The following is an 18658-nucleotide window of genomic DNA, read 5'->3' as shown; positions in this document are numbered from 1 at the left end:
CTTCCTCTCCTACCTTCAATAACTTTAATTTATAGGCCATAGAGAAGCAAGTAAGGTTTTAGAAAAGACAAATACATACTTACTTATGAGGCAAAATGTAGTATTATGAGATTCAAAACTCTGTCATGGGGCACAGAGAGTGGGGAGATTTATTCTAACTAGAGACGAAGAAGCTCCTAGGGAAGAGGTGGCTTTACACTGGGCCGTAGACAACAGAGAGGGTTTTGTTCTGTTGACCCAACATTAACTACACAACAATAATTACAGGAAAATATGAGGTAAGTTCACCTAGTAGCTCGTGCATCAACCTAGGTCAGTGCTTCTAGATCAGTGCTTTTCAAATTGTAAAGTGCAAACAAATCACCGAGAATCCTGTTAAAATACAGATTCTGATCCATTGGGTCTGGAGTGGGTTCTGAGACTGCATTTCTAATAAGCTCCTAGGTGATGCAATGGGCGTATGGGACATACTTTGAGTAGTAAGGCTGCAGAGGACAGAGAGTGGTGAGGCAGGACAGCCAGGGTGCACACTGAGCACCAAGAGCCTTCAATGACAAAATGTGACAATTCGGTCAGAGCTGGGTGCTCCAGAAACATATTTGCTGCGGGCGCACAGGAAGAACAGAGGCATATCTGAGACCGAGACTTGATGAGACTATTTTAATGGTTCTAAGAGGCAACCATGTAACTACTCCAACTATAGCAGTGCGGACAGGAAAAAAGGCACTAATTCCAAAGACAGTAAGAAGGTAAAACTGATAGGGACTTTTCAGATGTGTAGGAGACATGGAGAGTGAGTGAGAGGGATAAGCAGAAGGTGACACTAAGTATTTTACCCTGGATAGCTAAGAAATTCTCACATCATTAGCAGATAAATCAAATGGAAAACTAACAGAGACGGGAACAGAGGAGTAAGAGTCAGGGAATGGCAGAATACAGTTCAGTTTGGGAATTAGGCTGAAGGTTGAGTAGAACCATCTAATTAAGACTTTCCACTGCTCTTGCAGTTAAATTTAGTAAGTTAAAATTCCATTTGTAACATCCTGTTGATAGTGGAAAGGGACAGCCAAACTGTCACACCCTTGTCTCCTCTGGGACAGTCAGCTTGTGCTACTAGAACGCTTTTAGTCACAGAATTCATGACCATGCTGAGTAATCCCTTTCATTTTGAAACCTTCAATTAGAAAATTCTTCCTTCAATTGACCTAAAACTTGTCTCCACATATTTTTGATCTAGTGGTTCTAGCTTTATCTTCAAAACTACAAACATTTAATCCACCTAGATCATAATAACTCTTCATAAAAGATTCAAGTCTTTTCCAAGATACACTACATTGTGTTCTTTCCCAGCCTTTCTTCATAGGTCATGGTTGCCAGAACATATCAGTGAATCCCCTTTGTTTATTCTGCCTCAGGATGGCAAATGTGTAGCCAGACTGTTGCTACTGCAGCCCTCCCCACTTGTTGTGACAATGGAAGACAGTGCTGTGGTATCAAGCCCTCTTTCTCCTAAGCCCATACAAGATCTCCGGCTTCATTGCAACACAGCCTTCCTAAGAATCAATAACATGGAACTGGCATCCACAGATGAAATAATATCCCTTTGCCATTTGCTGACATAAACCATCAATTCCCCTTTACAATACTGAGGGTAGAACAGAACTTCAGAAGTGGCACGGACAGTTCAGATTACAGTACAATTAATACTCCGTATGACCTCGAAAATGTGCTATTTGTTTAGATTCAACAGCATGTCATTTTTGTAAACTGATCTTTCAGTCATTGAAAACCACTAGAAATGTTTGTACATAAAATGGCCCTATTCAAGGTCTCCCCAAACTTATTCTGCAATTTCCTTATTTGTTTTAATTCTATTGTTGACCATATACACTCACTCACAAGGAGAATTTGAGGATTCTTCTTTCTACGTCACTCACCCACTCTTCCTCTTCTAGAAGAGTACTGAAAATACAAGAAGCCTGTGATGGTAGAGAGTGGAACTTCTAGTGGTAAGAATATAAATAGTCCCAGATAAGCCCTTTGTTTTTTGGTTCCTCTTTTTTTAACCTTCAAAATGGTAAGACCCTCTGAGGCAGGATCAGGATGGAGGCCAGGGAAAGGAAACACATGATCTGCCTGCTGTAATCCTGTATTCTAGATTTGAAGTGAATTGGGCAATTGAGAATGCATACACATTTATGCACACAAACACAGGCTTACACACTACACACACATTAATATATGTATATACACACATGCAGGCACTATACACACCTGTATGCATGTACATGTGTGTGCATACATGTGCGTACAGGTGTGTATGTATCTGATATATTTCAGCAGATCACCGAGGTAGGAAACCACTCATCCATTCAAGGATATTTCTTGAGTAACCACAATTCATGCTAGTAATAAAATACTGACTTGTTTAGACCTCTACTACTGAAACTGGTAGCCACATGTGGCTACTTACATTTAAATGCAAATAAATTAAATACAATCAAAAGGTCAGCTCCTCAGATGCACTAGCCACATTTCAAGTGCTCCAAAGTCACAGTGGCTAGTGGCTGCCATATTAGACAGGCAAGTACAGCCCATGTCCATCACTGCAGCCAAGTGGAACAGCAGGGTCCTGGGGTGCTGTGTATAGCTGGTCAATACTCAGGTGTGTTTACTAAGGGCCAGGCACTATGTACAAGCTCTTTAAACATAGTATGTCATTTAATCCTCCTATTTCTTTTTTCCCTCACTTTACAGATGAATAATCTGAGGCAATGGGAGGTTAAGTAACTTGCCCAAGGAAACAAAGCTAGTAAGCAGTGCACCAGGATTTCCAAACAGGCAGCGTTTACAGTCTCTGTTCCTCACCATTAGGCTTATGTCGTGGCTGTGTTTGTATTTACAGTGACTAACAGCTTCCTTCAGGACTTCACACTGATGCCAATTACATGTCATAGTCTGTTCTTGAACCAAGTACTCTAATTTATCAAGATTTGGAAGGCTGATTGTGTTATACAGACTACTAGCTATTGTCATAGTTTCTAATGCTGTGTAACAAACCATCATGAAACTTAGTGGTATAAAACACTATTATTGTTTTTATATTTTATCATGCTCACTGGTGTCAAGAAGTCAGACAGGACACAGCAGAAGTGGTTTGTCTCTCCTCCGTGGTATGTGGGGCCTCAGCTGAGAAGATTTGATGGTAGGGTTGCCTCGGGGCTGGGAACTGAAAGCATATAGACATCTTTACCCACAAGCCAGCCACTTATTGCTGGATGGTGCCTGGGACTTCACCTGGGGCAACTGACCACAGTATTTACATGTGGCCTTAAATTGCATTTCTTACATCGCTCCAAGAAGCAGCATCCTATTGGACACAGCAGAGCCTGCATTTCCATGATCTAGTCTTGGAAGTTGCACAGCATCACTTCCGCCATACCATATTGGCCGAAGCAGCCACAATCCCACCTACATGCAAGCAGAGGAGCATAGATCTCACCTCTTGATAAGAAGGTGCTGGTCACATTTTTGACGAGCATATGGGATAGGAGATGGAAATGTGGCTATCTTTGTCTAAAGCTATTCTCCACACTTTTGTACTACGTATTATGATAGTTATTGTTCATTTTCACCCCCACCCATCAGCTCCCACCAATGCAGTCTCTGTGTCCTGGGAGGAGGCTGATCCCTATGGATATCACCTGAGAAGCTCGCCCAGTGGGGGCCACAGCAAGAGATCCAAGAGCAGGAGAAGAGCAGCTCAGGCAACACTCCCTATCTCCTCCCTGCTTTGGCGCCACATTTCTGGCCATCACACGTTTCTAACTACATTTCTCTGTAAATACAGCTCCCTTCACAACTCCAGCTATTACTGGACTCCAGCAACTCTTTCCTTTAAATTAAAGGTACTAATGGTTTTTTGCTACTGCAAATCTCTAAGTGCCTCAGTATCCCTAGTTTGCTCCTAAATCCTGCCCCAAATTCTATAAATAGTTCCTGCATTAAACTTTTTTCATTTAAATTATCGGAGAGAATTCTGATTCTTCCAAGGGCCATGACCAACACAGGCACATAACAGCTATTAAAGAGAACAAATGTGAAAAATTAATAAGCAAACTTCCAATATCTTCTTCTAAGTATTTGATGGAATTGTTGAATACTACAATTATGCCCCTACATCATTACAATGAATTTCTGGATTGACAAAGATCCAATATATATAGGAGCTGGATGTCTCAACAATTATATCCTATTATTCTTTCAAAACTAATTTAGTCTACAAAATATGAATGATTCTTTCAAAACCTGTGCTCAAATAAACATGTTCATTGGTATGTTTCTGATTTACCATAAAAATGATCTTAGTTTTCCATCCTTACAAAACATGATTATCTCTTTGTTTTTATAGGATTTATAAACAAAATACTAAATAGTTCTGTAGCTTTGATAGATTTGAGATTGAAATTAAGCCTACTGCTCTATACCTTTGAGAACTTCCTGTTTGCCCATTATTTTAAAGAAAGAATATTTACCTATCTCTAACTTTGGGGTCACAGGCAGGAATTCCGAGTTCTCAAAGAGACTAGTAGCTATGAGGATAATTACATCTGTGAATTCCCTGATTATCCTACATGATACAGATCTTATTTTGTGGTACTGAATACCTTTTAAAAGGCCAATATGAAGAGCTATCATTTACTGAATACCAGATAAGCATCTCAGTGTTTCACTGTGATCCATTTACCGATGCTCTATTTTAACTGCTCTTTCTTATACACATTATACTATTTAATAAAAGTCAACTTATTTTAATATATTATTTCCCCCCAAAAGGAGAACTTTTTTCCTTTAAATGTAATTTACCCCTTATCTCTAATTAAATTTTTTGCAAGCTTCATCTCATTCTGGCCCAGTTCTAACACTATCCTTACACTATTATTATAATTTTTATCCTTTTTCTTTTTCTTTCTTTGAATCATCGATTATGTTCTCTGACCTTCCAAGATCTATACTTGTACTTTTAAATCAATGTTCTCTTCTTTCCCTGTGGTCTCTTGAAATTTGGCACCATTTTGTCCTCACTGGACTATTTGAAAATTTAGGACAATGTTTTGTTTGTTTTACTTTCCATCTCTCTGGATTTATGTTACCATTTAGAGTTTCTGTCACATCTTCCACCTGAACTTCAAGACTATGATAGCAAGAACTAAACCTCCCATTTCATTTTTTCCCCAAGGAATCCTTAGCATAGCATGTTATGCAAAAATACTTAACATCTACTTGTCAGGTACAAGTACAGTGGGAAAAAAAGAAATAATAAGTCAAAAATTCTACTCTTTAAGCAGCTTCTAGACAGTGGCATGGTATACATTCACAAATTATCTAAGGAAATAAGGGACTAAAACTAAACTGAATACGAACATGGTCAATCCCAATGTCCTAAATGGCAATGTTATATACTTCAGGAGGCATTCTTGATAGCATACTAGGCCAAGCTACACTTCCACAGAGGAGCCAGCTAGAAATGGAGTAGGGAGAGAGGCCAAGTGGAGAGCACTTTCTTAAATGTACTTGCCTCACTAACTGTGGTTAAGGGCTGAAAATTCAACTTACTGAAACATACGAAGGCAGCTGATTTAAAATTTTTCCAACTATTCTTTTAAGACTTTACCCAACATTATATCCTTATCTTAATCTATGTGGTTCTACAGGAATGGTTCTTAACTTTTTCTTTGTGTCTAACACATGTAGTTATACAACACTAACAAGCAGGGTGGATCCAGGTGTATGGGGTTGAAGCTTATATCCTTTAAAAAAGAATACAACGTTAGGTGAAAAAACAAATTTATATTTAGAATGAGAAAATAAATCTCAACAATTGATTGGAGCCATGGAGATCTAGAATCCTTTCTTCTGAGAGTTTTAGGCAATTTAGCAAAACTGTTCACTTAGCAATGCTTTTGGCTGAAATCTGCCATTCCCTTCCCACCTAGAAGGTCTATGACTCCTAGTAACTTCCAACATTTCCAGAGGCCTAAGCAAATGAACACCTAAAGCTTAGCTTCACCTAAAATCCACCTCTGACAACTGTGCTCATTCTTAAGTGTAATTCTTAAGAGAGGACTGGGACACTTAACATCTGGGGAAAGAAACCATGTGACAAAACAATCCCACATGATTCTGATACACAGTTGCCACTCCCAACACTCTGTCTCCTGCCAAGTTGGAAGTTTCACAATGGAGAGCCCTAACAGAATATTCATCAACTAATAGAATCTTAGAAGGCAAGTAAAGAAGAGGCCAGTTGTCCTTCATTGGAAAATAAAGTATATGTGGAATATAAAAAGGCAGTGTTAACCTAAATAATCCCATTGTTCTACAATTTAAACACTAATTTTGAAATGTCACATAACTTTACCAAGAGGACAAAACTGACATTCTGACTGAATATCTAGACTACAATACTGTGCCTACCGTTTCATTTAATCTAGAGGGGGAAAGAAAGGAGTTTTATGTATTCTTCTTTAGTGTCAGGGTATAACTGTTCACTTTCTAATTTCAGTTCGCTCTCCCAAAATAAAGCGGTGGTTAAATATGTTGCTTTACCTAACACCTCAAGGTAACATGTAACTACTGCCCAGGTTTCTCAGCAATTAATACAATGTTCTCATCTCTACCCAAATCTTCTACCAGCAGCAACGTGAGAAACTGGAGTGACATTCGATGGCCCCGCAGAAAGGGTTTGTTTTTGTTTTTTTCAAAAAGAAAAACCACCAGTCTACACGCACAAGTCTACCACTAACCTGAGTCAATTTCTCTCCATCTATTCTACAAGTTAAGACCCTGGGCTCCTACATTTCTCCAGGGGGGGAGAAAGCGGTAGATGTGGGCTGGGTACTGGTAGCCAACTAACTATAAGAGGGACCCGTGGCTCCGTACCGCCGCCCTCCTAACCCTTTTCTCCCGAAGGGGGAGTCCCTTGCACCTATCCCCACGGGATTTGACTCATCTTGGGTGTCACCCGTCTCAAATTCACAACTAGCAACACTAAATCAAGAATCATTTCTCTAGACTTGGGCAATCTCTCTCCCAGAGTTTGGTGCTGGCTGAGCCCTAAAAGAATGTTAGGGGCGGGGGCACTTTCGGGCCACCGCCTCCCGGGCTCAGGCACTGTCCCCAGAAGTCCTCGTCAGAGAAGAAAAGAAGGAAAAAAAGGAAAAAAAAAATCACAACTTTGCAAACTCCACGAAGTCACGGCCCTGCCCCACTTAAGATCAAAGTGCAGAGGAGAGAGTGACTGTGAATTGGGGCCCTGCCCGCTCGCAGCGCTGGGTGCGGCGCGCTGCGGGGCCCCGGCAGGCAGTGGGGGGACCCCACCCACTTCCAACTCGGAGCCAGCCCTCTGCAGGGTGAGCACGCTGGGACGGCCGCCCCCAGCGCTGCAAACTCCTGGAGTTGACTGGGAACTTTCCCGGGACGCGCCGCCGCCGCCCTCACCTTACTGAACACCTCCAGGTCGTCCTCGTCCTCGTCCAGGTCCAGCACGTCGGCCTGCAGCAGGGCAGAGGAGCCGCTGCTGCCCGGGAGGGGGCTGCGGTCCCCCGGGTTCTCCCCACCGGCGCCCCCCGCCGGGAGGCCCGAGGAGCGCTCCGGAGATGCCCGGCGCTCGCCCTCCATCCCGAGAGTGCGCGCCCGCAGGCCGTCGCCGCCAGCCCTGCGCCCCGGAGTGTGCCCATTGGCTCCCGCGCCTCCTGCACCTCCCCGGCCGGCCCTGCTCCAGCCCCTCGCCCGCTGCGCAGACGCGGAACTGCCGGCCCGGGCGCGGTGCCCGGCTCATCCCCACCTGGTCCGGGGCCTGCCGGACACGCGGGATTGGGCTCTCCGATTTCGGCTGAGATGGTGCGGGTCGGTGTCCCCTCAAAGGTAGGAGGACGGCGTCCTGGCCCCAACCTGGCCCGGGGCTGCCGAGCGAGGGTTTCCGCGCGAGCGGGCAGTGGCCGCAAGAGCCAGAGTGAAGCATCAACTCCAGCGGATCCGCGGCGGGACTGGAAGGCAGCCCACCCCTCCCGCCAAGAGAAAAAGCCAATACTGTATTTCCTGTGTTTTAATGGTTGCCTTTCTTCTTGGTTGTGGTTTGCGAGCCTCTCTTTTTACTAAGGCTAATGCAGAAAAATAAAAGACATGAAAAGCTCTTCTGTTTTTGTAATTTATTTTTGACCCAGTGACCGGACTGTGTGGTCATTTCACTGTCAAGCCAGGGAAGTTGGATTTAAAAACTATTTTCAGCCACTTTCATGTGTAATTTTACTCCAGGAAATCTTCCTGAAGTTAATGCGCAAAATTGTTACAAGGATCGGAGGACAGAAAGCAGGACTGGACATTGCCATCAAGAAACCATCTTCAGTCTTTGTGCTGTCATTGCAGTGCTGTGATTATGTAGTTGTTCACTGCTTATTATTAAAACACACACACACACACACACACACACACACACACACACACACACACCCAAAAACTAAATTTAAAAAATGGAAAAAATGAATGCAAATTGATATATTTTGGAACTATGCAGGTTTTATTCTTTACTGCCCTAGGCCTCTTTCATCGCATAGGCCCTGGAAAGAATGCCTAAGAAGTTTGCAACAACCAGGGAGGAGGCTAATTCAGACTTGATTTATAAAACCTTTCCTGGCAAAATATTTAACCGAATATTTAAATTTTTTTAACTTAATAAAAAATGTATTTAAGATATTTGAGGAAATGGAGAATTTCTCTGTTTCTGGTTAGACAAAGGCCTTAATGTATTACCTGTTGATCACTCAAATGTACCTCTCATTGGTTTCCGTTCTTATCTGCACTTGTTCAGTCAAGCTGCTCTGGCTGCATGGTGACTACTGGGTCTCCTTCCTGTGCTATATGATCCCTGTTCACATACCATCTCCTGCTCATCCTTCAGGAATTAACTATAGTCTCATATCTTAGGAAGACTTTACAAATGACACAGTCTGTTCCCAAGTTAGCATTTAATGTTATTCCATCTTTTAGATATTTATTTCATCTAAATGCCTTACATTCCTTATTAAACTATAACATTTTAAAGTTAGGGATCACATTATTTATTAATAAACCACATCAGATGCACTGACTTAAAAAGGTTCTCTGCTAAGGTATATAAAGAATACAAGTTATTAAAAGGCTATTTTTTTCCTTTCTAAGCTCATTTTGGCTCATGAGGACGATTCAAGGTTTTCTCATTGCAGTCCGAACCAGGAAATTCTTAAGGATACTGTGATTCACAGAATTGCCAGAGAGCATAGAGACAGACTCAGAAAATGGGCAGAACAAACCAAGACTACACAGCTTGGATCATAGCAAAAAACCCTGCCACAGAACTAATGGTGCAAACATTGCTGCCACCACTGCTGAACAATCAATGCCATACCACTTCTACCTACTAGCATTGACACTGATGTCACTGGATTCCAGGTGCTGTCACCAAAATAAGCAGCGGCCTCTGAGAACTGCCTCTGCTATTACTGCCACGAAAATGCCCCACAGTCCTGTTTCTCTGTGTTAATAGTTTTAGTTTCAAAACCCAGGACAGTAGATCTTGGCCCACCTGGTCAAGCATAACAGAGGTTCCTAAGGCAAACAATTTTCTAAATATAGAAAGGCCAGATTGATGCTGCTCAGCCACAAAAAGAAAATAAGTCCCTTATAATTCACTCCTTTGGCTGCCCAATATTAATAAAACGTTTCTTCATATACTTTCTTTCCCCCCCCATTCCTTCCTGAGTATAGTTCAGCTAGGCCTCAAGCACCTGGGAATACAGTCCTCAGCATCTCAAAGGAAGAAAACCCAAACCTAACTCATTGGTGCAGCTCCAACTCTAATATGTCTTTTCCCCTGCAGTTGTGCTGCAATCCTGTTGATATTTTGCAACTTATGAACTAAAATTTTGAATTTAATTACCAATATAGTATGACTGCTTATTCAGTGGCATAAAAAATCCTAAATTCCCATAATAGTCTTCGCTTCCCATTAAATGGGATCATCACTGGATTCTTTAATGGAAGAGATTTTAGTGGGGTATGAAAGCCTCTAAACCAGCATAGTCCAAAACTTTAAGTATAGGTATAGTATTAAGAGGAACCCTACCCAGTCCTGTCCCTTGGTTTCTGGACCCTTATTCTGATTATAGGAGAAATAATATCATATATTAGTTTGGTTCTGGGAATATATGTCTTGTTCCCTCTTTCTCTCTTGCACTTTCCAGGTATGATCTGAGACCATAATTGTGTTTTTAATATGCCATTCCACCATTCATAAAGTCAGTTGTTTCTGGTAATGGGACTCACAATGAGACAAGTCCCCCATATGCATTGTCTGAAGGCTTGACTTCTTTTGCTGGAAGATTATTTAATTTGTTAGAAAAAAAAGTGTTATATGTGAAATCTGATTAGAAATAAACCAGTCAGTAAGCTCATGGATGATCATGTCAGGAAAAATTTGCTAAGCAGGAAAAGCAAACACAATGTATCTTTCCCAGTAAATACAAATCCAGATGTCCTCCAGATTGTGTGGCAGGGGTTACCAGGAGTAGCTGCTGCTGTGGTGAGGCGAGCACTTAGCCATGGAAGCAGCCAGCTCTTCTTCAGTGAGGGAGAAACCCATTTCGTTGAGCTGATGCACAGAGTATTAAAAGGTAGTCAATATACAATATTATATTAGATTCAGATGCACAAAATAGTTACTCAACATTAGTATACCTAATGAAGTGATCACCATCCTAAGTTTAGTAACCATCTGTCATTATACAAGAGTCTACGATATTATTGACTATATTCCCTATGCTGTATGTCACATCCCCATGACTTATTTTATAACTGGGAATCTGTATTCTTATTCTCTTTCACCTTTTTTGCCCCCAACCTCTTCCCCTCTGGCAACTATCAGTTTGTTTTCTATGTCTATGAGACTGTTTCTGTTTTGTATTGTTTATTCGTTTGTTGTTATTTTTTTTTAGATTCCACATATAAGTGAAATTATACGGTATTTGTCTTTCTCTGACTTATTTCACTTAGCATAATACCTGTTAGGTCCATCCATGTTGTCACAAATGGCAAGATTCCATTCTTTTTTCTAACAAATAATATTCCTCTGTGTGTGTGTGTGTGTGTGTGTGTGTGTGTGTGTACAACCACAATTTTATCCATTCATCCATCCATGGACACTTAGGTTGTTTCTGTATCTTGACAATTGTAAATAATGCTGCAGTGAGCATGGGAGTGCATATATCTTTCCAAGTTACTGTTTTCAGGTTTTTTTTGATAAATACCCAGAAGTGGTTTTGCTGGATCATATGGTAGCTCTACTTTTAATTTTCATTTTTTTTAAGGAACCTCCATACTGTTTTCCATAGTGACTGCACCAACTTGCATTCCCACCAACAGTGCCAAGTTTTCCCTTTTCTCCACATCCTCGCCAACATTTATTATCTCCTTTTTTTTTTAAATAACAGCCATTCTAACAGGTGTGAGATGATAGCTCAGTTGTTATTTTTTTTTAGATTTCACATGTAAGTGAAATTATATGGTATTTGTCTTTCTCTGACTTATTTCACTTAGCATAATACCTGTTATATTTCCCTAATAATTAGTGATGTTGGCCATCTGTGTCTTCTTTGGAAAAATGTCTATTCAGAAGATCTGCCCATTTTTAATTGAATTCTTTGTTTTTTGGTTTTTTTTTGTTTGTTTTACTTTCTATGGAATTGTGAAAGTTCTTTATATATTTTGGATATATTAATTGCTTATCATACACATGTTTTGCAAATATTCTTCCTATTTAGTAGGTTGCATTTTCTTTCCTTTTTTTTTTTTTTTTTTATCATTTCCTTTGCTGTGCAGAAGCTTTTTAGTTTAACATAGTCCCACTTGTTTGTTTTTGCTTTTCTTATTTTTGCTTTTGATGTCAGATCCACAAAGTAATTGCCAAGACCCATGTCAAGGAGCTTACTGCCTATATTTTTCTAAGATCTTTATGGTTTAAGATCTTACATTCAAGTTTTTAGTCCAGTTTGAGTTAATTTTTGTGTATGGGGTAAAATAGTGGTCCAATTTCATTCTTTTGCATGTATCTTCCCAGTTTTCCCAACATCATTTATTGAAGAAACTGTCCTTTCCCCATTATATATTCTTAACTTCTTTGTTGTAAACTAATTGACCATGTATTCATGGAATTATTTCTGGTTTTCTATTCTGTTCCATTGATTTATGCATCTGTTTTTGTGTCAATACCATGCTGTTTTGATTACTATAGTTTTGTAATATGGTTTGAAATCAGCAAGTTTTTCTTTTTCCTATATGAATATCTTTTACATACTCTTGAACCCTTTATCAGGACTTCTCTTTCACTGATATTTCTGTGTAATTTTTTGCTTACTACTATATATTTTTGGTCACCATTGCTTTTTAATAAGATTTATTCTCTGATAAGACAATTTCCTTAAAAATGCTCATGCATCAATTCTTTCATCTAAAAACTTTGGAGTGATTTTGTCCAATTCAAAAATTTTATTAGGGATTTCATCAAGTTTAATTAAATTACATTAAATATACATATGTTAACAGACATACATAAATTTGGAAAAGATTGATATTTTAAGACTATTAGATAAAATACTGGAACATAGAATGTTTCTGCATTTATTCAGATTATATTGTACATCTTTCAATAAAATTTTAGTTTTCTTCAATAACTGTATTTTTCTTGTTAACATAACTATATATGGCACATTAGATCTTCACAGCCACTAAAATATTGAAATGATTTCTTTAGTTACTCATATATTTCAGTGTGTTCTCATACAATAATTAATGAGCCCAATGATTTATTGCTTGAGAAGTTGTCGGACTTGTCTGTGACTATATCCATTTTTTCAGAAGCCATAAGCCAATTTATCAAGAGTCTGAACCAAGAGATTCTGACGTGCCTGCAACTTTCATAAACATTTTATGCATTATATTAAGATGCAAAATGATTGACATGTTAAATGTTACACAATGTAGAAATCTGAATATTAAATTATAAAGATCATATTTGTATGTGCTCATAAAAATGATCACTTATTAATTATCAATGTTAGCCTAAAATAATTTACATGCTATCAACAATTTATATGTGATTGTTTTTTTTCCCAGCAAGATCACTAGATGCTAAGTGTAACTATAGCTTAGTACCATCAAAAGAAAACAACCACAGCTGAAGTTTGACAAAACAGACATAAAGTTAAAAATAATTATTTTAAAACAATATGGTTTACTAAGAGCCTTAAGAGACCTTAGTTTGTCCTTTTCTACATGGGTGTCTTCAGTAATAGGCCGTAATAGGGAACATCTTTTTTTCATCTATGGGGAAAGGGAACAATTTTCTTAGAAGTGTTGTATCCTACTACGTAAATCAACTTCAAGACAAACAACAATACAGATTTTTCAGAAATTGTATTCTTTTACAGTAACATCAGTAATTCCATTCTGAGTTAATTTTTATGTTAGGTGTGACATTTAGGCCTGGTTCATATTTTTGCATATGCTCATCTGATTATTCCAGCACCTTTAGTTGACAAGACTATGCCTTTGTACCTATGTCAAAAATCAGTTGATTATATTGGGTAGGTTTATTTCTAGGCTTTCCATTTTGTTTCATTGATCTGTGTGTCTACTTTTTCATGAATACCACGTTTTTCTTTTCTTCATTACTGTTCCTGTATGAAGTCTTTAAATCAGTTAGTGTTAGTCTTCTATATTATTTTTTTCAGAATTGTTTTGATTATTCTGTTCCTTTCTCTTTATATTTTAGAAGCAACTTGTAAATATTTTTTTAAAAAACCTTGGGATATAAATTAGAATTGCACTGAACCTATAGATTAAATTGAGGAGAATTTACATCTTAGAAATATTATGTCTTAAATTCATAAACACAGATTTAATTTATTTAGATCTTATTTAACTTCTTTTTTATTAGTATGTTTTTCAGTTTTAAGCATATAGGTTTTATATGAATGCTGTTAACTCAAAATGATTTCATATTTTAGTCTATTATAAATGGCATTTTTAAAATTTCAAATTTCAGTTGCTTATTGTTGATAATTAAGAAGGTGATTGAGGGCTAGCCTGGTGGCTCAGGTGGTTAGAGCTCCGTGATCCTAACTCCGAAGGCTGCCGGTTCGATGCCCACATGGGCCAGTGGGCTCTCAACCACAAGGTTGCTGGTCCAACTCCTTGAGTCCTGCAAGGGATGGTGGGCTCCGTCCCTTGCAACTAAGATTGAACACGGCACCTTGAGCTGAGGTCCCAGATGGCTCAGTTGGTTGGAGCGCATCCTCTCAACCACAAGGTTGCCAGTTCGATTCCTTGACTCCCTCAAGGGATGGTGGGCTGTGCCCCCTGCAACTAGAAAATGGCAACTGGACCTGGAGCTGAGCTGTGCGCCCTCCACAACTAAGACTGAAAGGACAACAACTTGAAGCTGAACGGCATCCTCCACAACTAAGATTGAAAGGTCAACAACTTGACTTGGAAAAAAGTCCTGGAAGCACACACTGTTCCCCAATAAAGTCCTGTTCCCCTTCCCCAATAATAATAATAAAAAAAAAGAAGGTGATTGACTTTTGTATATTGATCTTGCATGCTGAGACCACCCTAAAAAATACCAATTAGCTGTGGAAGCTGTTATGTAGACTTTTTTAGTTTTCCTATATACTTAATCATATATTTGCATATTGGAGTTATTTGTATAGTTAATAAGGTAGGAAACAGTACTGTGTCTTCCAAGTGATTTGGATTTTGAAGCGAGAATATTATCCTCTTTCACAAAAACAAGTAAAATACAGGAGATTGTTTACTAAACTATGTTTACAAAAATAACCTCAAAATATGTCCATGTTGAAGGAAATAGGAAAACAGGTTCTCAGAATTCTAATCGTGATAAAACCGCAGCCTAACTGATGTTTTTAAACATAGCTAAATTCCATTAATAGTTATGGAATCTAGAAAAGATAAGCCAAAGGGCAAAGTGTTGACATTTACAAATTAGTTATTAAACAACCAGCACATTTCAGGGAAGATGAACACTGAATGTTAAGGAAAATGAGTAATGTTTCTGTTGTAGACAGGGATGATTCATCATATCTGAACATGGCCTGGATGCAATTACCTCTATTGGTTTGATTTCCTTTCCGCCCTGCATGCTATTGATTGTCATTTGGCTTCAGGTTCTGAAGTCAGTGTGCTTCAGTTCTGTCCAGCCCTGCATTCAATGGTTAGGTGCAGGCTTTTCAAGTGCTTTGAGTCCACTTTCCTCATTTGAAAAAAGAAGTTAAAAATAGTACTTGTCTCATATAATTGTTGTGAGAATTAATTAAGACAGTATAGGCCATGTTGCTAAAGTGGGGATCACATAATTAAAATGGACGTGGCAGATATCTGTTCCACTGTTCTTACTGGCACCCCAAACCATCACCACTTTCAAGAACATGGCCAGTTGACAAGACACCAGAAACTGGAGGCTCTGGAGTGCACCAAAAGCTGTGAGAACATATAAGGAAGGGTTAGATAGGAGTGCATACAAGGGTTAGATGAGGGAACTGAGCAATTAGACTCCTCTAGGGCTTCCTAAAGGACTCAGAGAGAAGCATGCAGGCACCCTCTTGTGCCAGGAACATCATCAGCCCAGAGTAGACAATAACTAGTAGACTTTGCCCCCATTATATGCAGCGATAATAGTAAGACTTTTGCTAGTAAGACTTTTACCCCTTCTAAAACCTTTTCTCCTTCCCCAACCCTGGAGATGCTAGAAGAAGGAGGACAGATGTGGTGAGGCAAGAGGAATGAAACTGTCCATCACACAGCAGCTCCTTTTTATTTGATATCTTGCAGGCACTGGCAGTGAAGAGAAGGTAAGCACTGAATTATCAGATGGGATCAACTGGATTTTTAACATCTGAAAATAAATGCACAGCTATATATTCTGCTCAAGATGTCTGAAGAGACCAAAACGGGAAAGTAAACAGAGCAATTATTGAAGAAAAATAAAACATTTTCATATTTGTACTCTGCAGAAAACAGACTGTACAATTAACAGCTTTTTGTAACTGGGATATTTTTACTAATTGGGAACTCTTTTTACTTATTTTTTCATGTCAAGAAAAACACTTTGTTTTTCCTTTAATCATTTAATGAAGTGTTGAAAGAATATAAGTAGGAGATAAAGCATAATAATAAAATAATTAGTAATAATAATAAAATAAAATAAAAACAGCTAAAATTTAAGAACTAGAAAGTCATAAATAGTATCTACTAAGTGCTCTCCCCTATTGCATACACCTGTTTTCTATCTTCAGTTTGTGTTTATGTGCTTGTGTAGCAGACATTGTCAGGGTTTCATCATCTTGGCATGCACCACTCTGTGAATGCAGAAGGAATCTTACTGCAAGTATCTGCAACTTTGTGCCTCAAGGATTTGTCTGGATTGACTAGGCAGGTTAGAAGTTCCAGAGAAGTTGCTTTTTGTTCTTTTTAAATATTGTTGAACACACACACACACACACACACACACACACACACACACACACACCTCTAAGCAATATACAAGGTCTGACAATTAAGTTTGCAAACTTGCCACGGTGCACTTACATTGGCCGCACTGTACAAACAGCTCGGTAAGGTTTCATGACATTGGTTTATCAATGTCTCACACTGTGTTTGTGTCGATGTGTGGCGCTGTCTTGCTGAGCGGCGTTCATTATTATTGTTGCGTGTTTTTGTGTACCCTCATGAGAATGTCTGAGCTTGAATTAGAGCAATGAACAAACATTAAATTCTTATATATATATATATATATATATATATATATATATATATGAGAACTTAATGTACAATAAAGGCAGCACTGTAAATCAATGAAGAAATCTGGCAAGACCAAAATGTTGCAGAGGATTTGGTTCAATGGGAATTTTTATACAGGGGGAGTGTAATTGCTATAACCATTTTGAAATGCAATTTGGAGAAAAAAAAAAAATATATATATATATATATACATATATATATATATAATGATCTGTCTGGACTCATTGCAATAGTCATTGGTTCATTTACCTGTTATTAGACCAATATGGTATTACATTTATTACTATATTTTGTAGAATATCTTAATATATCTGGTAGAACAAATTCCCCCTCTATTGTTTTTAAAGGTTGACTTAACTATTCATGGACCGATTCTTTTCTTACAATACATTTTAGAATCAATTAATCTTTCCTCAAAACTGTACAAGTTCATTTGTGATTTCCTTCAATATTTAGGTAAGTCTAGAGAGTAGTGACTTTTTTTTATAATATTGAACATCATTCATAAACACGAAATGACTATTCAGATTATTTTCTATGTTACTTAGAGCTTTGAAGTTTTGTCCATAGAGGTTTTCTGTATTCTCTTAAAGTTATTGCTAGGCAATTTATTGTTCTTATAGTTGTCGATGTTATCCTCTTAAAGTTAATTTCTCATATTGTTGGTATAGAGGACCAAATCTCTCATAAGTAGATGTTCACATTATTTGCAAATTATGGCAGTTTTATGTCTTACCTTCTAATGTTTATATTGTTTATTTCTTTATAGCCTTTGCCAGAACTTCCAATAGTACGTTAAATAGCACCAGTGTTGGTGGACCTTTTTGTCTTGTTCCAGATCTTAAGGGGAATGCATTAAAAGGTTCAGTTAGGTGCAAGATTTGCTGTAGGTTTTGGTATATCTTTTACCAAGTTAAAGGTTTTCTATTCTAATTTGCTGACTAATGTCTTTTGTGAAAAATAGAGCTTGTCTTTCATCAAATGCCTTTCTAGCTTTGATTGTGAAAATCACACTTTTTTTTCTCTTTAGACCATTAATGCCATGAATTACAATTGATAGATGAAATTCAATTTGTTTTATAATTATTGGACTATTCACTAGATGTGAAAAGAGAAAACGATGATGTACAGAGCTGCGTTAGCTCAGGCAAATACCTTATCTGAAAATGAAGCCAACACACCGATAAAAAGCAGAACAAAACTAAGAGATGAAGAGACCCAGGTCCTGGTAATTTTGTGTGCATTGTGGCATCAAGCCACACAAGAATTTAGTATTCCTCTGAACATTCGTTAGGTGAGCCAATAAATTCTGTGAAACTAGTTTGAGTTTGCTTTTCTGATACTAGATTGGAAAACATTGCTCACTAATTCAGGTCAATTTTTTTTTACTGTTTAATGCTATTTATGAAATAGCCAATTCTATTTTCATGATTTTATGATGACCTCAGTTCACAAAAATTTATGAGTCCGTTCCTTAACACTAATCCATTCCTTTGTCTATTTTTGCCTATTCCTAGTATACCAATTATATTCTCATTTTTTAAAAAACCTTACAATGATTTTTATTTCTATTTATGTTGAATGGTTCAAAGTCAGAAAATTTGGAACAGGATACATTAAAAATGCTCCTCCACAACTCCTAACTCCTAATCACAGTGTTTTCCATTCAGAACACCTAGTTTGACAGATTTTCTGTGTAACCTCCCTGAGAACTTACAGCATACACAAGCAAATATAAGCCAAAAAG

At 38.3% G+C, this 18658-nt stretch overlaps 1 protein-coding gene across 2 annotated transcripts in view; it reads right to left on the bottom strand.

Annotated features, from left to right (window-relative positions):
- Positions 1 to 18658, bottom strand: part of SNX7 (sorting nexin 7) — a 498765-nt gene that overhangs the window by 72648 nt on the left and 407459 nt on the right. Inside the window, exon 1 of one of the 2 annotated variants that reach the window (XM_019747064.3) lies at positions 7501 to 7749. The exons of the other annotated variant lie outside the window; for it this stretch is intronic. Within the exon in view, the coding sequence (XP_019602623.2) occupies positions 7501 to 7680 (180 nt within the window). The 5' untranslated portion in view covers positions 7681 to 7749. Of the gene's footprint in view, positions 1 to 7500; positions 7750 to 18658 lie in introns of those variants that run through there. 2 annotated transcript variants of the gene reach the window in all.

The sequence above is a fragment of the Rhinolophus sinicus genome, chromosome 7, assembly GCF_057876585.1.
Source record: "Rhinolophus sinicus isolate RSI-liver-muscle chromosome 7, RSI-T2T, whole genome shotgun sequence".
NCBI lineage: Eukaryota > Metazoa > Chordata > Mammalia > Chiroptera > Rhinolophidae > Rhinolophus > Rhinolophus sinicus.
Note: the sequence above shows the minus strand (reverse complement) of the source record. Positions and strands in the feature narration are given on the sequence as shown.